Here is a 20,856-nt window from a genome sequence, read left to right as displayed (position 1 = left end):
ATTCATTATTAATACATATAATAAAATTGTGGAAAAGCGATGTCTGTACAATGAAAATATGTAGAAAAAAATTAGCAGGTGTTATTATTAAATCGATCTTGAACCCAAAATTGTAGTTAAAATTTTTTTTGTGTGTTTGTCTGTATGTTTGTGCACGCTAATCTCAGAAACGGCTTATCCGATTTAAATGCGGTTTTCACTAATGTATTGTGGTAATCTTCATTTAACAGTTAGTGTTTATTTCATGTCAATCGGTTCATAAATAAAAAAGTTATGACAATTTATAAGTAATCACGGCGAACATTTGCTAAGGCATTCTATTGTACACTGTACAGTGTACAGTGTACGATAAAACGTAATTTATCTGTTATACGCTACAGTTATTCCTTTACATGTCCAGATGATCATATCAAAATTCCCCAAGGGTTTGGGGGTAAGCTGAGGTAGTAGGGGGGGCGGGGTCAAATTAACATTATGGTTAGGTACTTCTAATAGGTAAATTTTCCACATAAAATGTCCTTTAAATTATGTCGTATTATATTTTTAACCCCCGACGCAAAAAGACGGGTGTTATGTGTTTGACTGCTATGTATTTCTGTGTGTGTGTGTGTGTCTGTCTATGGCACCGTAGCTGGCTAACAGGTAAACCGAATTAGATGCGGCTTTTTTTTGTTAGGCAGCATATTTTCCGACGCCGCGCTGGTTCTTAGATAAATTGTATCGAAATCGGTTCATCCACTTATTATACCTACATAGGGGTAAAAGTGGGAATGAAAAAAATGATATAATAATTTATTTTTAAAGATCGTTGGGAAGTTTATGAAATTATTTATTCCTTTTTCTATACACTTTTCTTCGTCTAAACGGTTAAGTTACGTGCTCCCTCTCTCTCTTCAGCCTTTAGTTACGTGCGTGAGACAGGAAACATCTAATTTGGATTTGTTGCCGGATTTGATAAAAATTGAGTATCGATTAAGCTGATCAGTGGCTACACCATACATTATTAAAAACATCCATTTAAGAAAGGAAGGAAATAGAATTTGCTCCTCTCCCCCCCTGGTTCCTAAAAAATAATATGACATAATTTAAAAGAAATTTTACGTAGAATTAGTTAGGCATTTCTTTTTTGATTTTCGATATTATATACTAATCATAATTTTTAATTACAATATTATGTAGTAACTATTTGGTATAGGTTAGGCATTTCATTTCTTGATTTTCTTTAATAAGTTGGTACGTAAGTTTTTTAGCTCAGTTTAGTAAGAAATTTTAATAACAATTCTTTTAATTATTTATGGTAGTACACGGTATTTACTCAATAATTGTATGTTAAGTAGTAATTCAGCATGGGCGTAGCCACGGTGGGGCTGGGTGGGGCGCTTACCCTGGCTTTGATCTGGTAGGTACCAATTGTGAAGGGGAGTGGGCGTGGGCGTTGGCGTGGGCCTGGGAGTGGGCGTGGGAGTGGAAGCATGAAAATAAAAACAATTATTGTTGCCCCACCCTGAGCCCATGGTCATAGGTCCCATAGTCACTATTCCACGCGGACGAAGTCGCGGGCACAGCTAGTAGACAAATATAATCAGAAAGCTTTGAACTCCTAAGCTCAACCATAAAAGATAGACATTAATTATGATGTCGGGAGATATTTTTTATATAATATGGAGAACATTTCTTTCATACTAATAATTGTACCAAGTTTCGTTTAAATCCGTCGAGTAGTTTTTGTTTCTATAACGGTTATACAGACAGACAGACGGACAAAAATTTTTGGCGTCAGTGTCGATCCCTAATCACCTCGTGATAGTTATTTAGGAAATATATTTCATGTACAGAATTGACCTCTACAGATTTAATATAAGTATTATTCATATAATTAGATGCCAATTTCCATGTAACGTTAAATTCGACTAAACAATAACTAACAGACAACGCAGGTTACTCTCGTTTCCGTAAGTTGAGGCGGCTACATATTCGGTCCTCATAACTTCACTTTTTGTGAACGAAACGACAGCGCGGTTTAATTCGATGCCAATACCATCAGAAAAAAGGAAATATTTTTAATTGTGAAAAAATATTATGATTTACACTATTAATACTATTTTAACATTAACACAAAATATAAGACTGTGAGTGTGTAAAAATAAATCCAGCTAGTTTCACATCAAACTTATGTTTTTAATTAGGTATACGACATGAAAATATATTAATTACCAAGCAATAATCATACAGGTAAATACTGAACAAAAGTATTAACAGTCAAAGTATATTTTTACTTACAACATGTAAATGATGAAGGAATAATAATTATCAACGAACTAACCTTTTTGTATTATTGTTTATAAATATAAATTCATAAACAATAAATTTATAAAGAATAGAAAAAATTCGACCACTAAAGAATGCTGGTTCGAGTCCCGCCTCGTTATCGAATTTTTAAAACACGAAGATTTTAAAAAATGTAACCAATGAACACAATCAATATTAGATTAACTGTAATGGTGTCTAGTTTGACTTAAAATAATAAACATCTACCCTCACTTTTAAAAATGTAGTATATTCACACGAATTATAAGCGCACCTTATAGGGAAGGGAAGATATGGGTTAAAGAGTTAAATAAATAAATAACATAATTATATTTAAATTATTAATTTTTAACATTGTGTTCAGTAGTTTTAACATGTAAATTGATTTGATTTTTACGAAATCTCATAGATGGCGCTGTTTCAAATTTGTATACTAATAAATTCATTAAACTGATTCTCTGCCCAAATTACGTAAATGACATAGTTTTTATTGTGTAAAGCTAGATAATAGCATAGCTTACCCGAAACCAACATTTAAACACGAGTCTTTAGATTGTACGCTGTCGTAATATACGGAATACGTAAGAAAAAAAAAGGTTCACAGCTCCTCCCCCGGAGGTGATAGCATGATAATATGTTTAAAAAAGCCTCACCCGACCTGTTAGTAATATTCATGCAAAATTTGAAGTCAATCTATGCAGTACTTTTCGAGATTAGCCTGGACAAACATACAGACAAACAGACAAACAGACAAACAGACAAAAATTCTAAAAACTATGTTTTTGGCTTCTATATCGATTATAGATCATGGATTATGTATTCTTTTAAAAAAATATTCAATGTACAGTTTTGACTTTCCTACGATTTTATTATATGTATAGACTAATAAATTCATTAAACTGATTCTCTGCCCAAATTACGTAAATGACATAGTTTTTATTGTGTAAAGCTAGATAATAGCATAGCTTACCCGAAACCAACATTTAAACACGAGTCTTTAGATTGTACGCTGTCGTAATATACGGAATACGTAAGAAAAAAAAAGGTTCACAGCTCCTCCCCCGGAGGTGATAGCATGATAATATGTTTAAAAAAGCCTCACCCGACCTGTTAGTAATATTCATGCAAAATTTGAAGTCAATCTATGCAGTACTTTTCGAGATTAGCCTGGACAAACATACAGACAAACAGACAAACAGACAAAAATTCTAAAAACTATGTTTTTGGCTTCTATATCGATTATAGATCATGGATTATGTATTCTTTTAAAAAAATATTCAATGTACAGTTTTGACTTTCCTACGATTTTATTATATGTATAGATAGATTGAAATAGATACGACTTAAAGTAAAAATAGAGGGAATGTGAACTAGCAGTAGTAATTTAAACATTCTATTATGACATATTTTTGCTTCGGATTGTTATTTGTGTGTATTTACGGGAACAGCAAATACTTTGTAATTTATAATTAAAGGTAGTTAATAAACTAAAATACTATGTACTTTTAAATGAGGATTTGTATCGTCTACTTGACATAATACATAATGATATCTATAACAACATCCCCAAAATTTTGACACATGTGACACATAGGTATGTGATAGACATAGATGACATTTTTGGGGCTTGTTTGGGGCGTAGTTTCCTATTCTGACACTACATCCCTGACACACCGCTTAAACTTAATGAAAATAATCATCTCCTTCAAATTGCACATGCACTTTTAATTGTGTTGTCATTGATTAAATTGGTTTTTTGTACATACGTAATGGATGATAACGCATGAAAGATTATGGCACTGCAAGAGGATCTTCAACGCGATTATATGTTATGAAGATAAAATCCATTTAGGAGTCACGACTACCGTAAAGCGAATGTTTTACATATTCATGTAAATTCTGCCTTACGTAATACAATTTAGGTCGTGTCCAGATGCTCTGGAGTCCAGACAGTGAGGTCTTATTGCTTACATTTTTGCGTGATACTATAAGTTTTATTACTGCTATTCGTCACATCTGTTCCAATGTAGAAAAACGTATATATTATATCGATGGAACATGGAGTCGGGATGCGGGTATATTGTGATGAGATTGATGCAATTATTGACCATGTATATCTTTATCTTCCCAAGTCCCAAGTTTTCTATAAGCTTCATGAATGGCGCCAGACAATAAATTGACTTTTCTTGTTATCTGAAGCACAGCAACATTCATTACGTGCTATAAGCGGCACTCACGAATTCACGATTACAATAAAAATTATTATAGTCCATGATTTTTATAGGCTCATAATTAGAAGGTGGTGCATGAGCATGTTAATAAAATTAAATATACTTATAGAGTTGTCAAAGTTATGACTAATTATTACTTTTCAATTATCCTTCTGCGGTGCGCCACGAGGAGTGCATAAAATAATAAACGTGTGAAGTTTCCCACGAATTCGTTTGAAACTTCTAGATTATTCAGCGTAAAATTTGAACCGAACATTTTGCATTCTTCCCAAAGTTATTTGCAATGATTCCTGTTGCTGATCATTAAATTATTTGCTCATTAAAATTCTCCGTTGTTTTCCTATCATGGTAGTTAGTTAATCATTATTTTCCGTTAAAAGCTATGCTATAATCCAGTAAGTAATTCTTATAAGTAAATGGAAGTTCCAGTCTGTTTGTCGTCATTCCGGTGTTTGGCCCGGTTTGAGATCGACTTAAATGCTTCGGACGTTCCGATACCTGATTTGATCGCTTTGTCCCAAACAATGTTGCAGAACCCGTCCCAAATTCCTAATTCCTTTGTTATCGTGACCTTCTTATTCACAAGTAAGACATTATTAAACATTGCTCCAGCAACGACTAATTACTTTTTAAAATAAGGACCGTTAATCATGTTAAGGTTAAATTAAAACAAACTGTAAATATTTGCCTTGTCCTTCAATTAATAATTTAAATTGAATTTAAATAATTAATTTCCAATCAAACACCGAAAATGGACAGTAATGAGATTAGACGATGGAGAAACAAAGTTATAAATAGAGATCGAACTGTTATTTACCCTACTTTTGTAGAGCCGTTCGGATATCGAAATCTTAAATCCACATTTATCTCGTCAATGGAAGGCTATCTGCCAATATCTGGCGATAACTCTTACATTTTCGGCACTTACTAAAGTTTAGAGCACCAGATGCGGTCGAGCGCGACTAACGTATTTTCAATTAGTATTATGACCTTTATGCACTAGGTAAAAAGAGTTATGCGCTACACAAGTATAATAAACGTTGTAGGTATTCTAAGGTCAAGGGTGTGTGTGTGATGTCGGATCGTGACAATGTTAGTGTTAGTGTGGCGAATGGCCCTTGCTGTCGCGTGCGCCGAAGCATGCAGTGTTTTGGATTCCACGGTAATGCCTATAATATTTTAAGCCGTTATGCATGACTGTAGTTGTAAACCTTCACGAGAAATGCGTAGTGATTTTTTTTACAATTTTCAAATATTAACTTATTGTCTTTAAATAAATTATATTTATAGTTGTTTTCGTCATTTTGGGGACATGGCGTTGGTGTTTATCTGTGTAAACGTAGGTTAATGTTTAGAGATTACCGCGTTTGAATGTTTAACTTGAATTACCTACTTGCAAACAATAGAGTATAGACGTAATGTTAACGTTTGACAGTGCATATTTACATAAACAAAACGCAAATTTTCGAATTCCTAAAATATATCATCATAAAATTATTTCCATTGTTTGATATGATCTATTACGTTCGTTTTTTTTTCTTTTTAACCCGTTATTCATAAAATGAAAATACACATATAATAATACAGTAAAGTAAATATTATTATATCGATGGTATCGGCTCAAGCAATCTCTGCCAGACAATCTATGGATTAATTCTAAATAGTAGCTCTACTAATAATTTACTATTCTAATTAAACTCTTTGTCCAATTAATTAAAATTCATAAATTTATATAATAAACATGGATATTTAAAGTTTGAAGTTTACTAAACTTGCTTTAATTAGATTTTAATTCGGTGCTCGACTTACTTTTTATGCAATGTGGTTTAAAAATCAAAAACAATTATGAGAATAATGGAATAAGTCATAATTTAAAATACATTTCATAACAAAGAATAACAATAGGTACAAATTTTTTCCCACCTCTAAGTGAGAGAATGGGGCTGCATGCAAGTTTAGCATAATGCTGTTTGCTAGGGTTGCCTTTTCCAATTTCTTGTATTATTTTTTTAAGTGAATTTTCTTTAGGCGTGTTGATAATAAAATTTCAAGGTCGCGTCAGGGCAATACCGACACGTCATGGATAAAGCGACGATACCAAATCTTTGAATCTTTCCAAAAAAGTTTCACTTCTAACTATTACGTGTGCTCGGCACACACGCTCTTTTTTTAAATACATGATGGAATTATGTATTTACTTAAATATACATTTAATAAAATATGAATTCGAGTTTGTATTTTAGCTTATAGTAGTAATACAGTTCTTTTCCTCGATTGAAGTTTAATTTAGCTCTGATATATGGATGACGTAAACAAGTACATATCTCCATATTAGGAGGGCACTCGTTAACAATTAACATTCGTAATTGTAAACCTACAATAAACTATTGAAAAAAAAAGTCAAAATGTCATAAAAAAAACATTTTTAACTAGGTATTTTAATTGAAGCGAGCATTGGTGAATTATGAGAAAAAGTAAGCTTTGGTATTGAAGTGTGTCTTGAAATAATACAATTATCTTGATTTTTTTCTTGTCGGCATCTAAAAGTGGCAACCCTATTAACACAATCTGCGACACGGTAGTGTTATTTGATCATCTTTAGATTTATTCGCGACGTCTGTTGTGACCGCCGCGTGCGCACCTGGACGCAGTTTTATATTATTATTATTTTCTTTTCATACAAACCTATGGATAATGTCTTTTTGAATTAGTAGTGCGTATGAGGTAGCCTTTGAGTGACGACGTGTGTAGTTACTACGTTTATAATTAATATAGTTTTGTTAATAATATAAATAAACATAAGTGTTACTAACGGTTTTATAGCTGTGCAAAATATTTTTATCGGAAAAACACCCGAGATATAACCATTTGTTTTAAATATCAGTGTTTAAACTATTAAATACTTTATAGTTTATACAAGTTTTTGAAGTGATTCAATAAATCAACCAAAAAGAAAAAATAGCTATACCTATCAGTATTTGTGAGACTTGCGATAAACGAAATCTGGATGTTTCGATTCAAAAGAATTTTCGCACTCATGAGGTTTACCTTCTTCAGAATTCAAAAACTAGGCGAGTATTATAATTTATCATAATTTTTCTCAACATGTCTAATAATACATTTTGTGATCGCAATTTATATACCTACTCAGTTATTCGTATAAAATGTCTAAAATCTTTCTCGTTCGGCTTCAGTAGTTTTTGCGACATCGTTGAACAAGAAGTTTGTTTTGCATTTTAAATACCGGTTGAATTTATGTATCTATGTATATTGTATTTGATAATTTGCGCGCGAAAACATATATGAAGAAAAACATTCTGAATAATATCAATAATAAGGAGGATGATAGAAGCAGCGATTTCTTCGTTCTATTATTACATATTATTTTTTCATACACCTTCCTATTGAAGATGTCTTCGATGTGACTGATTGTGACATATATTTTTTCACAAAATATAACAAATATAATACTTTTTCTATAAAGTGAAAGACAAGTTTTAATTCCAAACCATATTTTTTTGTATTCTTTCACATTTTTATGCGACTATGTAAGATATCATTTCAAACTTTTATGGACGACAGAAACTCGTTATTCATGTTAAATTACCGCTTATTGTTAATTAAAATGTCTAGCAATGAATAGACAGACAAAAACGTTATATAAATCGACAGATGACTGCGGAAATTACAAGTGCTATCCCATTATAATCGTCTCACATAACTGCACAATGCGCATTCTGTACGTTCGTCATATTATTATAGGTTTAGATATATAGTTATATCTTATTAATATACCTATATAAATCTCGTGTCACAATGTTTGTCCTCAATGGACTCCTAAACCACTTAACCGATTTTAATAAAATTCGCACACCATGTGCAGTTTGATCCAACTTGAGAGATAGGATAGTTTAAACATGTATGTACCACGGGCGAAGCCGGGGCGGACCACTAGTAGACTATATAGATATCTACGTATATATCCAATGGATACATTATTTACCTAATTCAAATTCCAATTACCCAAATTGTTAGTGTAAAATAAGGCTAAGGAAATATTTCTTCAAGTACCTAGGTATTAAATAGTTTAATACAAATTATTCAGATAATATTTACTTACAATTAAGTTGGTAAGTATATACTAATAATGTGAATATCCTCAATATAATTTATTACTCTAACGGTTAAATAATGTTGTATTTTTAGGTAATTCTTAATACATAGAGAAAATTAATAACAGGATATTTTAATCAGCTTCATCTTGTTTATTACATAATATTACTTAGGTTTAATATGCAATTGCCTTAGAGAAAGTAAAATAATGATTAATTTTATTGAATTCATTGATTTTCTGTATTTAGAAGCTTAACAAACCAAATCGTTAATATTTTAAATTTAATTTAATCTTACGTAACTTTTGCAGCCTTATATCCTTGTTATAATTTATTTCTATGTCTTTAATTTGTCAAACTAACGGGAAAGAATCTGTTCAACTGCAATCAATCTTACAAATTACTTTGTCAAGTAAAAGCGAGGTAAATTAAGCGACTTTCTAATAAAATGGTTTATTTCTCCGCTTCTTGTTGGAAATTGACATAACTTTATGGACGTATTATTGATGTTACCTAAGTAAGAAAAAATACATTCTGAAATATCTGTATGAATAAGATTTTGATTGGGATTTTATGATAAAAATATATACTAGGTACTAATCCTGGCTATTGATAATATTTATTATCCACATGATACACTTCAATAATTTATGTAAGCGACCTATTTAGCAAGCGATGCTCCACTTACATTAATTATTTATTTATTATCAACGCAACACCACAAATTTAAAAAATCAAACAATTTATTTATAAATTATTTTCATCAAATGTTCTCTGTATCGTTCATTCGAAAAGTCTAGGTAGGTATTTTATTACACGTGTTTAATTTAATCTACATAAAAGGAAAATTGTTATGAAGCCAAATTTCCTATTCAATCCAGTTTCGTTGGCAAGAAGCCAATTTGGCCTACAAGCATAAAAATAATCAGTCAAAAGATATTACTTAAAAGGAGAAAAAATGAAATCAGAAATACAATAGAAGTATTTCTTCACTATTATTTTTTTGTAATATTTCAAAGATTTTAATGTGCTAAAATCCCACGGACGAATTGTTTAAAAAAGCCATAAAATGATTACAAGTCTACTAATCTTGCCAAACTAGTTGAGTGCCTATTACATTAATCTGAATTCTTGACCTTAACATGCTTAATTAGGTTCGTTGAACTCTAGTTGCATATAATTTGTGTACCAATTGCTCTTTGAATGAATGAATGAATGAATGAATGAAAATACTTTATTTGCACCAAAAGCAAGGAAAACAATACAAAAAAACACATACAAACAAACACGTACAAAAAGGCGGCCTTATCGCTAAAGCAGCGATCTCTTCCAGGCAACCTTTAGTCGAGGATCATGAGAAATTACGTTTTATGATGAGGTTGATGGTGCAGAACACAAAAAACATTAAATAAATAAGTATAAGACTAAACATAGTATACATATACATACATACGGATATTATAAAGATAAAAAGTAAATATTTAGTTGCTTTTTAAACTCATTCAATGACCCTGCCCTTCTGATCTTATCGGGCAAACTGTTCCACAGCCTGATAGCACGGACCGTAAAGGAACAGTCATAGAAATTAGATCTATGAATAGGAACATGTAGTAGGAGTTTATTACAGGATCGCGGGGAACGGGTGGTGGAGTTCAGGAACTGGAAATTACTTTTAAGGTAGGAAGGCGTATTTGGACAGAAAAGGATGCAGTACAATAGGTTTAGGATATGAGCATTCCGGCGGAGTCTGATAGGGAGCCACTTGAGCCTTGTGCGGTATTCACTAATGTGATCATATTTGCGCAGACCAAAAACAAATCTCACACAGAAGTTCTGGAGACGCTCAAGACTATCAAGTTGGAATTCAAGGAGGTCAGGATAGGAAACATCTGCATAATCAAAGAGGGATAGGAGAAGGGACTGAGCAAGAACAATTTTAGTGGGAATAGGCAGAAAGTTCCTAAGTCGTCTGAGAGAACCAGCTGCTGCAAACACTTTTTTCCTAAGTTCTTTAAGCTGATTTGTCCACGATAATGTTTCATCGATAAAAACACCAAGACTCTTAACAGTGGAACTGTAAGGAATGTCAGTGTTATTTATGCAAACATTAGGTAAAGAGGACCTATCAATTTTAGAAATAAGCGACTGACTTCCAATAATAATTACCTGCGATTTCTTCGGATTAATACATAGACCATGGTCGCGGCTCCAATTACTAATAGTCCGTAAATCATCATTCGTGAGTGCAACTTTCCTACTTAGGTCCTCAAGTGATGAATGGCAATAAATTTGCAAATCGTCCGCGTACATATGGTAGAGACTGGATATACCCGAAGTGATGGAGTTGATAAATAAGGAGAACAGGAGAGGAGAGAGCACACTACCCTGAGGAACGCCAGAAGTAACATCAGACCAGGATGAGTAACACTCGTCCAGTAGAATGCGCTGCCGGCGGCCCTCGAGATAGCTGCTAAACCAATTAATCACTGCCGGAGACATGTTGAAAGAAACGCGTAGCAAGCTCAACAACACATCGTGATCAACTGTGTTAAATGCGTTACTAAAATCAAGTAGTGTAAGTATTGTGAGCTGCCGTTTGTCCATACTCAATCTAATATCGTCTGTGATCTTGACTAACGCAGTGGCCGTACTATGACCTGGACGGAAACCGGACTGGAAGGGGTTGAGAAGATTGTTTTTATTGAGGAATCTTGAGAGTTGCTGCTGCACTAATCGCTCAAAGACTTTTGAAAGGAAAGGTAATATGGATATAGGACGAAAATCGGAGAGAGTAGAAGGGCACTTGGACTTAGGGAGAGGGATAATATTTGCACTTTTCCACGAGTGTGGAAAAGTACATGAAGATATGGAAAAATTGAGGATATCAGTTATAACAGGAGTAATCAGGTCGAGGATGGGAATGATCATATTACGACCAATGCAATCAACACCTACAGCCTTAGAAGAGATGGACAAAATGTTCTTCTTAACATCGGCGACAGAGAATTGGCTAAAAGTGAAAGGGGAAAAGGAGGGAGTTGATTTAGATGACAAAGAATCAAGTGTGTTACGTTTACAGACAGGATCAAATACAAGGGAAGGTGAGGAGAAGTGTTTATTAAGGTCATTAATAGAAATGCCATTGGGAATTTCGGTTTTACAGGAAGATTTACCAACTCCAAGGGACTTCAGAAATTTCCAGACTCTGGCCGAATCTCCGTTCTGTACAGATTCGTGTATGTACCGTTTTTGAGCGTCTCTGCACATAGTGTTGCAGCGATTACGTATTTTCTTGAATTCTTCACGATGCTGATCACAATTTTTTTGTTTTAGTTTGCTTTTAGCTTTCGCCTTGCAGTTCATAATTTCCCTAAGGCTATCAGTTAGCCAAGGCGCTGGAAGATGCTTCAGCTTAATGGGACGCAAAGGTGCGTGTTTGTCATATAATTGTATAATGAATGAATTGAATAAATTTACCTTATCTTCAATCGATTCAGCAGTTGAGAGTGAAGACCAATCTATATTAGCTGCATCGTGTAGTAGACGATCTGTATCTATTCCACTAAAATTGCGTTGCATGATGACTTTAGGTTTAATTTTAGGAGGACGGATTTTATAGGAGAGGAAAATTAAATCATGATACGAAAAGGCGTCTGCCGAGCATTGGCCGTGTTTATGTACATGATTTAGAGAGGAAACTAGGATCAGATCAAGGAGCGAAGGAGTGCAATCAGGAAAGAAGTGCGTAGGACCAAGAGGAAGTAAGGATAGATTGTAGGAGTCAATAATTGAAGTTAACTTAGTAGCTCTATGATCATTTTTTAACAAACATGTATTGAAATCCCCCATTATGATGACATGGTCATATAGTGGCGAGACACGGTCAAGGATTTCATCAAAGGAGGGAAAGAAGTCGACGCTAGAATTGGGACTATAAAAAACACCTAACAGGATTTTGGTATGGGAGAGAGTGACTTCAAGAAGGAGATGCTCTGCTTCATTACATGGTGGGGGCTGGGAAGAGGAACTTACAATGGAGAAAGGAATATGAGCGCGTAGATAAATAGCCACACCACCACCCCCTTTACCAGTTCGATCGTTACGAAGCAGGTGGAATCCGGGAAGCGAGAAGGAAGATGAGGGGAGGCAGGGTTTTAGCCAGGACTTGCTCTTTGTTATTTTAGAATAAAATTATGTGAATTTTTTTAAGATTATTGCCCAATAGGAATAATATATTGAGTAGGTAGACTGAGAGCTATTAAAAGAGCTTTAAACAATTAATATTAATTATAATTAATAATTTAATAGTACAAAGTTAATTGCGTTTATGTATTTGTATGTTTTCATTTTTCATTAGAAGTTCGTTGTTATATTTTAAGTATAAAAGCATAAAGCTCATTATGTTTCCATTCAGAAAACCATGCCTCAAAACTCAGGATTTTTATATTCCGTGTGTACATTTCCAATACATATACATATATTTATTTTGATACTGTGTGCGCGATAACAATTGATTGTTCTTTATATGTAGGTATATAAATGTATGGAAGGCATTGAAAATGTTCAAAGCTTACACTAGTATACTGTGGGGTCTGTAGGGTATGGCTATTCAATTCTGTCAATACACGTCGGAACCTAGATATCCGTTGAAATTGATCGGAAATGGAATACCTTTGTTGCCAGTCCGCCGGAGTTGCATGGCGCGGTCCATTCTCAATATAAATTACATTGGAAATAAATTGATTCCCTAGGATAACTCTAACTAATCATAAAAATTAAAGGTTAATTATTACAAGATTGTAGAAGCAAGTACTAGCACGTGTCAAGAACATTTATGATATCTATATCTAATGAATTTCATCAAAATGTATCCAAGCGTAGTAATCTCATACACACGCACACAAGAGGCGATGGAGGTACAAAAAACTTTCGCATTAATAATATTAATTTGTAATCATAACTAATCTCTAATTCATAACTGTTGGTATAACACGATATTCATTAGTAATGTAATAATATGTATTTTAATATCTTATGATTGTATAATAATGTAAAAAGTTTTTGTTTGTAACATCTTCATAAAAACTTAGAAACCCAAACTATTTGTCTATTTATACATGATTGTTTTTATTACTTATCGCAGATACCTTCGATCTAATCGGAAATAGACATCATCCTTCATCATCAAGGATGATGTCTATCGACATTCCGCAACAGTAAAACGTGTGTCCAAACAATTCAGTGATTTGTGGTAAACCTGAAACCTATAATCCTTTGTACAATACACAGTCATAAAATCTATCCTTAATTCTATCACCTACCACTTCCAGAAGCGGAATGCGACGGTTGCAGCAGCGACAATGACGAAGGTCGCACCGTGGGGGAGCTGCTGTTGCCCCAGTACGCGCTGGCCACGGGCGGGCTGGCGCGGGACCATCGACCGCTGATCACCTTCCCTGATAATAACAACTTCCACGTCCTCACCGCTACGGAGTACAGGCGACTGCTGCTTTACCTCACTTCTGTGCCCTCGTGAGTTGTTTGATACATAATAATTAAACGAACATTTAGACAAAATAAAGTAGAATTGAATATGTAAGTTAAAAGTTCTTAATATTGCGCGCAACTCTGATATATCATTACAGGTATGTTACAGGTGCACAAAAGTATGATAAAAAATGATTTATACCATGTTAGATCACAGAATCAAAATAAACAGATTAAATTCCAAAAACATATTTGAGCCGTGGTGTTCGAACATACCGTTTCGGATCACTACTACTTATGTGAAGTTGTGGAACACTAAAGAGATATAAATAATTATGTACAAGTAAAGCTAATTATTTTTATTTTTATCATCCATAGATATTATTTAATCAAAGGAAGTGGAACGTGGAAAAAAGTAATAAAATTAAACGCAGCAAGAGATCCCAATTCTACATGGAAAGGACTCAAGGTGTCGCAGGAAGTAATTCAATAAAGAACCTAGAAAATAACTTCGCTTCGTACACGTGTATCATATAAAATATATGAACAAATTTATCTCCGTCTAAGTTTATTACGAAGTCGCGTGCTATAGCGCGATTAAAGGAATAAAATGGCCAAATTTTATCAAAGCAAAGTCGGATTGGTACAAACCGTTGCGACTGATGACATAGCGTGACTAGCGTGATACGAAACGTAACAAAATAACTATAAACTGATATTGATGATCCAAACGTATCATCATAAAACTTTTGGTCAAACTGAGAGTCGATTCATGCGTAGGAAAGATCTCGTATAACTTATCCAATCTCAATCATTGATTGAAAATCAGCTACGCATTTCGGCTTTGTATAACTATAGAAAGTATCTTATATGTTGATTCCAGTTTTTTCACCCGTGTGCAAAAAATCGTACCAATCCGTGACTATGAAACATTCACAAAAATAACAACACAACAATTTTCTAAAATTTTGTTTTAAATGTGTTTATTTATCTATTAAAATGTTTCAGTAAATTATTATAAGATCTGGAACCTACAAAGATTACTTTATACCAATAAATAACATATTTTTATGATTTCAATCACACGAGCGAATACAATTGGTATCAAGGCGACTTCACCTTTTAGATTGATAACTGTAGTTATTTAATTGATACTACGATACTCCTCACAGATGTTATAAAATGCTTTAGAACTTAGAACAATATAAAAGTACCATCTCAAAACGAACAAGAAAGGTTGAATAAATATTTAGACCATTGAAAAGATATTTTGAGCTAAGAGTTAGCGAAAAACTTTTTCATAAAGTATACAAAACAAATATTTCGTTGCTTCAAGGACTCGTTTATGAAAAGTTTCTTACTAAATTGCTGTTATTTATATGCACGCCATTAATAGGCAACGCTTGCCGCAAAAGCGTTCCTTTTAATGTTGTGCGTCTTGAAATATTTCTTGTACCTATAAATTTTTATTGCAACTTTTTCATACTTAAAGTATATTATGTCATTTAACTTTAATTGAAGCATCACTCTTTTTAACCGACTTCAAAAAAAAGGAGGAGGTTATCAATTCGGCCGGTATGTTTTTTTTTTTTTTTTTTATGTATGTACACCGATTACTCCGTGGATTCTGAACCGATTTACGTGATTCTTTTTTTGTTCGATGCGGGATGGTGTCGAATTGGTCCCATAAAAATTTTATTCGGATAGGCCCAGTAGTTTTTATTTTATGAGCATTTTTGTCTGTATTTGTAAATGTTGCAAGTGCAAGTTTGAAGTCGGTTGTTTTTAACGCAGTTATTGACTTGTTATATGTCTACAAATCTTATTTTTATCAATAAACAAATTGGAATGTTATTGTAAAAATAACAAAAACATTATCATAAACACGGTCAAATATCTTAGCTTTACCAGAGCGCAACCAGCAGAAATGGTCGATAATATGAGATAATCTACAGATGAAACTCCCAAGGCATCTGATAATACGCTCAGTTAAGTTTCATGAAAACAATTGTATATAAAGCGCTAAGATAAAGCGTTTTCTTTTTTCATATTTATTATGTGGAATGTTTCGATTTTGAAGACTTGAAGAAAAGAAAAGAATTTATTTCTATTAATATTGTTAATAATTTAATGGAGAATACCATTGAATACAATTATTATTATCCGATTTATCTATTTAGGTAATTCAAACAATAACTATGCTCGTATTGTATGAATTCTGAATTGTTGACACATGTACAGTATAAACAATAGACTTTATTCGAGAGATATGTTTTAGCGATTCTTTCGTAATTAAAATGGTGTTTTTATATTAATTCTACATTTAATTCCGACAGATACTTCGAATATTATTACCAGGGTAGTGCGTTATTCGTATAACAGTACAGTAAACGCGCGTGCGGCATACAGTACTGAACTATTACCACTTTATTACGGTAATATTTTAATAATATGTATTACGGTAATTGTAGGGTTGAAAGCGTAATAGCCAATAATGCATCATAATACAGGTAATAGATACTAATAAGACGACATAATCCACGCTTTGGAGTATAATACCCTTGGGAACTTATTAGAATCTGCGCTATAGATGTTAATATTACTTGAGAGAAGCCTGTTTCTGTTTTAGTTCAATCTAGTTTTTCGTTCTCAAACTCAAAACTTTTTTAATCAAACTTATAAGTGCTTATTTTTATTTGCCTTGCCAAGTGGAGAAGAATGAAAATTATATGTGTAATTATGTGGATGTGGAGACTCATTTTAATCGCAAGCACGAATTCTAAGTGGAAATTTAAAATGACTGTTTTTATTTGTTTCAGATTATTAGAAGCGGAAATGGGTTTCCATATAATAATAGATCGACGGAAAGACAGATGGAACTCAGTTAAAGCAACACTATTAAGGATATCCGTGAGTATTTTTTTGCGTAATATAAGTTATAGTTACTTATTGTATATGTGAACGGTAAATTATTTCAATATTTATTCAGCCCTGATTATTCATCCCAAAAGGTTCAATATAATTTTACTATACAAACTTGTCACATCTGATTAAAACACCCTTCAAAATCAATTTGATTATACATTTATAATATACATGTATTGAATTCGCAATTATTTTAACCAATCCTAATTTCTTTCCAGGAATTTTTCCCGGGCGTAATCCACGCGGTATACGTGCTCCGACCGGCCAGTTTCCTACAAAAGGCCCTCTCTGAAGTTAGCAGCAAGTTGTTCAAGGAAGAGTTCAGGTTCAGAGTGCTTGTGTGTTCAACTGTGGACGAGTTGTATGAACACTTTGACAAGTCACAGCTCACACCAGACTTGGGGGGCGAGTTACAGTACTCACACTCGGAATGGATACAGCAACGGATAGTGAGTATGAATTGAATAAAATATATAGGTGGAAAAGGATTTACTATTTTACTAATAATTGAATAAATAAATAGCTTTGCGATGTTTTTGATATAGTTAAGATTGGAGTTTTAATATTTAAAGATTAAAGGCATTTCCTCAGAAGGTGTGTCTATATTCTGATATAGCTATATACATAGTAATTTGTACAATATGATGATACCCTTGCGCTCTGAATCAATGTAGATAACTGGGAATTTTCATACTGAGCTGATCGCCGTATGGAAAACTGATTTAAGAAATTGCCAAATAAAAATAGAACTTATTTATACAGATAATAAAGTTGTATTTAATTCTTACAGGCGCTAGAGAAATTTTCGACTCTAATGAAGGAAATCTCGACGAAACTGGACGACTTCATGCACGAGATCGTTGATTGCGACATGGGCAATGATCCCACTCAAACCAAAGAATTGTTAGATTGTCAGGAATCTAGGTTAGTCTATTTTTGCTTTATGGCCGCCACTCAATTAACGAACATGATACCCTTGTTGTTAAATGCGCTGAAGTTTTCCAGCATTTGATTTGTTTTGTTAAATAATGTGTTCACAAAATTTTTACAGTACTGGTATTAGCGATTATTAATTTGACTTTAGGAATAAGTATTAAGGGTATGGCTAGATGGCCAATGCTCTTTTATATTTAAGAATTTGATTGATTTTTCAACAATTTATTATGTTCCTTTTATTTGACCCAAACAAACTTTTCATAGTAAATTTATAAGTAAAACGTTTATAATCAACAGGCTTAATGTGATCATTTTTTTCAGTTATAAAGCTTTAAAAACTGAACTGGCGTCGGCGACATCGCAAGGCGAGGAGTTGCTGACGCAAGTGCGAAAACCAAATCTTACATATAATATTATAAGTCATGTGGCTGCTGTTGAGAGGTAATAAAACTTATTTACAATAATAAATTAAATGTATTAAAACTAAGTATTAACATTTAGATATAGGTCTCGAATGTTTAGGTATCTTTATTTATGTGTAACAATTTAAAAATTAAAATCGAATAAATAATAGTGTGTATGTTTCTATCCAATCAAACTTCACTCTACATATTATTACATTCGATAATTCACAGTATTTTATTTTGAAGGAACAAAAGAATCTTTTTGTAATTATGTAGGTATGGATTTTAATTTGAGATATATTTTTTGTCATAAAGTATTTTGTAACAGCACTGCGTTTCCACGGCTATTTTTAAACACTATGGCACCCTAGATTCATTATAAAGTGATTTAAAACAGTTGTGTATTAACTGCTTATAAAGGTCTAATTGTTTGAACTATATCTAGGTACAGACACAGGTACAGATTTAATTATTATGTGTTCATAATTATTACTGTGATTATTACCGTAGCACTAACGCCATCTATCGAAAATTACAAAAAAAGGCATATACGTATAAAAGATTTGCTTTTTATATTGTAGGAATTATAGAATTATATCCGAAAATTGATCTTAAGAAATTTATATGTTGCAGGCTACTTGTACAACTTGAAGAGACTGAAAAACAATTTGATAATTTCTGGAAGAAACATTCAATGAAATTAAACCATTGGCTGAAATTTAGAACATTTTTATTAAATTTTAAACAAATGCAGGTAACTTTATTTTATACTTAATTATACATTTCATATATTATTATAATTAACTACATGCACTCATTATGGCTTTAAGATCGTATCGGTCTGAATTGAAAATGTGCTGGTTGTTTATTTTTATGTCGAAAATCAAACATTGGTGTTTTCGGAGAACACATTATTCTACGCGAATCTTCTACTTCTTTCATGGGTCTAAAGACAAAGGGTTCAGATGGTACTCTGTTCACAACTAATTCCGATATATCCATGCACTTTTCCTGATTATTAACACTTATTTCTTCAAAATTATTCGTTCTAATATCTCTCCGTTTATGTGAATCCAATTCAAATGTTAGTTTTTGCAGTTTTCTCGTTTTATCTTCTAATTTTGCGGTCAATTCTTCTGCTTGTTTCTTTTTCTTGTTAAAATCTGTTTGCAGTGACGCTATTTTTCGTTTACAAGTTTCTAGCTCGGCTTTGAGTTTCTGTGTATTTATATTATTGATTTCTTCTAAGCATTGTAGCTTTTCTTTTGAATGCTTAGCTAAACTTTCTTGATACAAAGCTTCTTGTTCTACTTGATAGGACCAAAACGACATTGCTCGCATTGCAACATCCATAATAGTGTCTGGTTTTAAACCCGCCAATACAATTGACTTGAATGTTTCGCTTGGTTTAAGATCAGCTTGAATTACGTCGAACTTATCACGTAATTCGTTTCCACACGCGGGACATGTTAATGAATTCTCAGCGTTACGCTTAAATTCGCTTTTTCCGTGTTCAACGCAAAAAGCATGTGAACATGTTGTTACCCACGCTTGGCTAGATAGTGATCTTCTGCACTTACGAAAATTACATATAATGTCTAACGTCATCTTTTCACAGTTTTTTAATTTATTTTTATTGTATCAATAAATAAAAATTAATACATACACAACCATTTTAAAGTTAATTTGACAAGCCACTATTTGCAGCATACTTTTGACACATTACTTTTTTTTAATAGCTGAAACTGTAGCAATGGAAATGTCAAGACAGGCTCGGTGCCTCTTCAAAAAAGTTTTTATATATATATTAATTACAAAAATTTGTATTTTCTCAGGCGACTTTAGATACACATTTAAAGACAGCATGCGATATGACTGAAGTGGGAGAAACTGCAAATAGGGTCGACGGTCTTCTGGAAGAGGCTAGTGAATTTGAAAAATTATGTAACTGTGATCTCGATGCCGCATCATTAGTAATTGATGAGGGTATGTATGACTTTATTAGCATTAAAGCAATACTATTTTTAAAACTGTTTATGAATAATTTAACCCTTGAATATATTTTCAGGTGAAAAATTAATGCAAGATCCTTTAAGTTCAGTGGACCATATAGAATCAAAATGTGAAGAATTAAGACGAACTAGCGCTTTACTAATCGATAAAATACAAAAACGAAATTTACTTTTAACAAAAGCAAGAGAGCTTATGGATAGAATAGATAAGGTACAATAAATTAATATATAACTTAAAAATTATGATTAATTCATGTTTGTTAGATTCAGTGATAAAATAAAGACAGATTGATTATCCTTTTATTTTTGAAAAATCGAATTGGATTTGAAATTTATTATCTGCAAGATACAAAAAAAGTAAGCGAAAATCTAGACAATGTTTCACTGGCAACTAGAAAGAAAACAAAAGCCGCAATGTTCTAATTTCAAAATTTTTATTTTC

The 20,856-nt window shown here is 32.7% G+C and overlaps 2 protein-coding genes across 6 annotated transcripts in view; one reads left to right on the top strand and one right to left on the bottom strand.

Annotated features, from left to right (window-relative positions):
* LOC149907554 (guanine nucleotide exchange factor DBS-like) overlaps positions 1-20,856 on the top strand; it is a 115,381-nt gene that overhangs the window by 36,323 nt on the left and 58,202 nt on the right. For all 5 annotated transcript variants that reach the window (XR_016456791.1, XM_090102579.1, XM_090102578.1 and 2 more), the window contains exons 2-9: positions 13,981-14,182; positions 16,957-17,047; positions 17,281-17,511; positions 17,853-17,986; positions 18,320-18,439; positions 19,036-19,156; positions 20,238-20,388; positions 20,471-20,625. Coding sequence is in view for 4 of the 5 variants with exons in the window: in XM_090102579.1 (XP_089958705.1) it covers positions 13,981-14,182; positions 16,957-17,047; positions 17,281-17,511; positions 17,853-17,986; positions 18,320-18,439; positions 19,036-19,156; positions 20,238-20,388; positions 20,471-20,625 (1,205 nt within the window). In the remaining variant the exon portion in view is untranslated. The remainder of the gene's footprint in view (positions 1-13,980; positions 14,183-16,956; positions 17,048-17,280; positions 17,512-17,852; positions 17,987-18,319; positions 18,440-19,035; positions 19,157-20,237; positions 20,389-20,470; positions 20,626-20,856) is intronic.
* Positions 19,167-20,108, bottom strand: LOC149907555 (E3 ubiquitin-protein ligase CCNB1IP1-like). Its single transcript, XM_090102582.1, has one exon. The coding sequence runs from the start codon at positions 20,008-20,010 to the stop codon at positions 19,228-19,230; it is 783 nt and encodes a 260-aa protein (XP_089958708.1). The 5' UTR covers positions 20,011-20,108; the 3' UTR covers positions 19,167-19,227.

Source organism: Colias eurytheme, chromosome 6 (assembly GCF_061535395.1).
Source record: "Colias eurytheme isolate Ceu_HAF_F1 chromosome 6, ilColEury1 Martin Lab GWU primary, whole genome shotgun sequence".
Lineage (NCBI taxonomy): Eukaryota > Metazoa > Arthropoda > Insecta > Lepidoptera > Pieridae > Colias > Colias eurytheme.
Note: the sequence above shows the minus strand (reverse complement) of the source record. Positions and strands in the feature narration are given on the sequence as shown.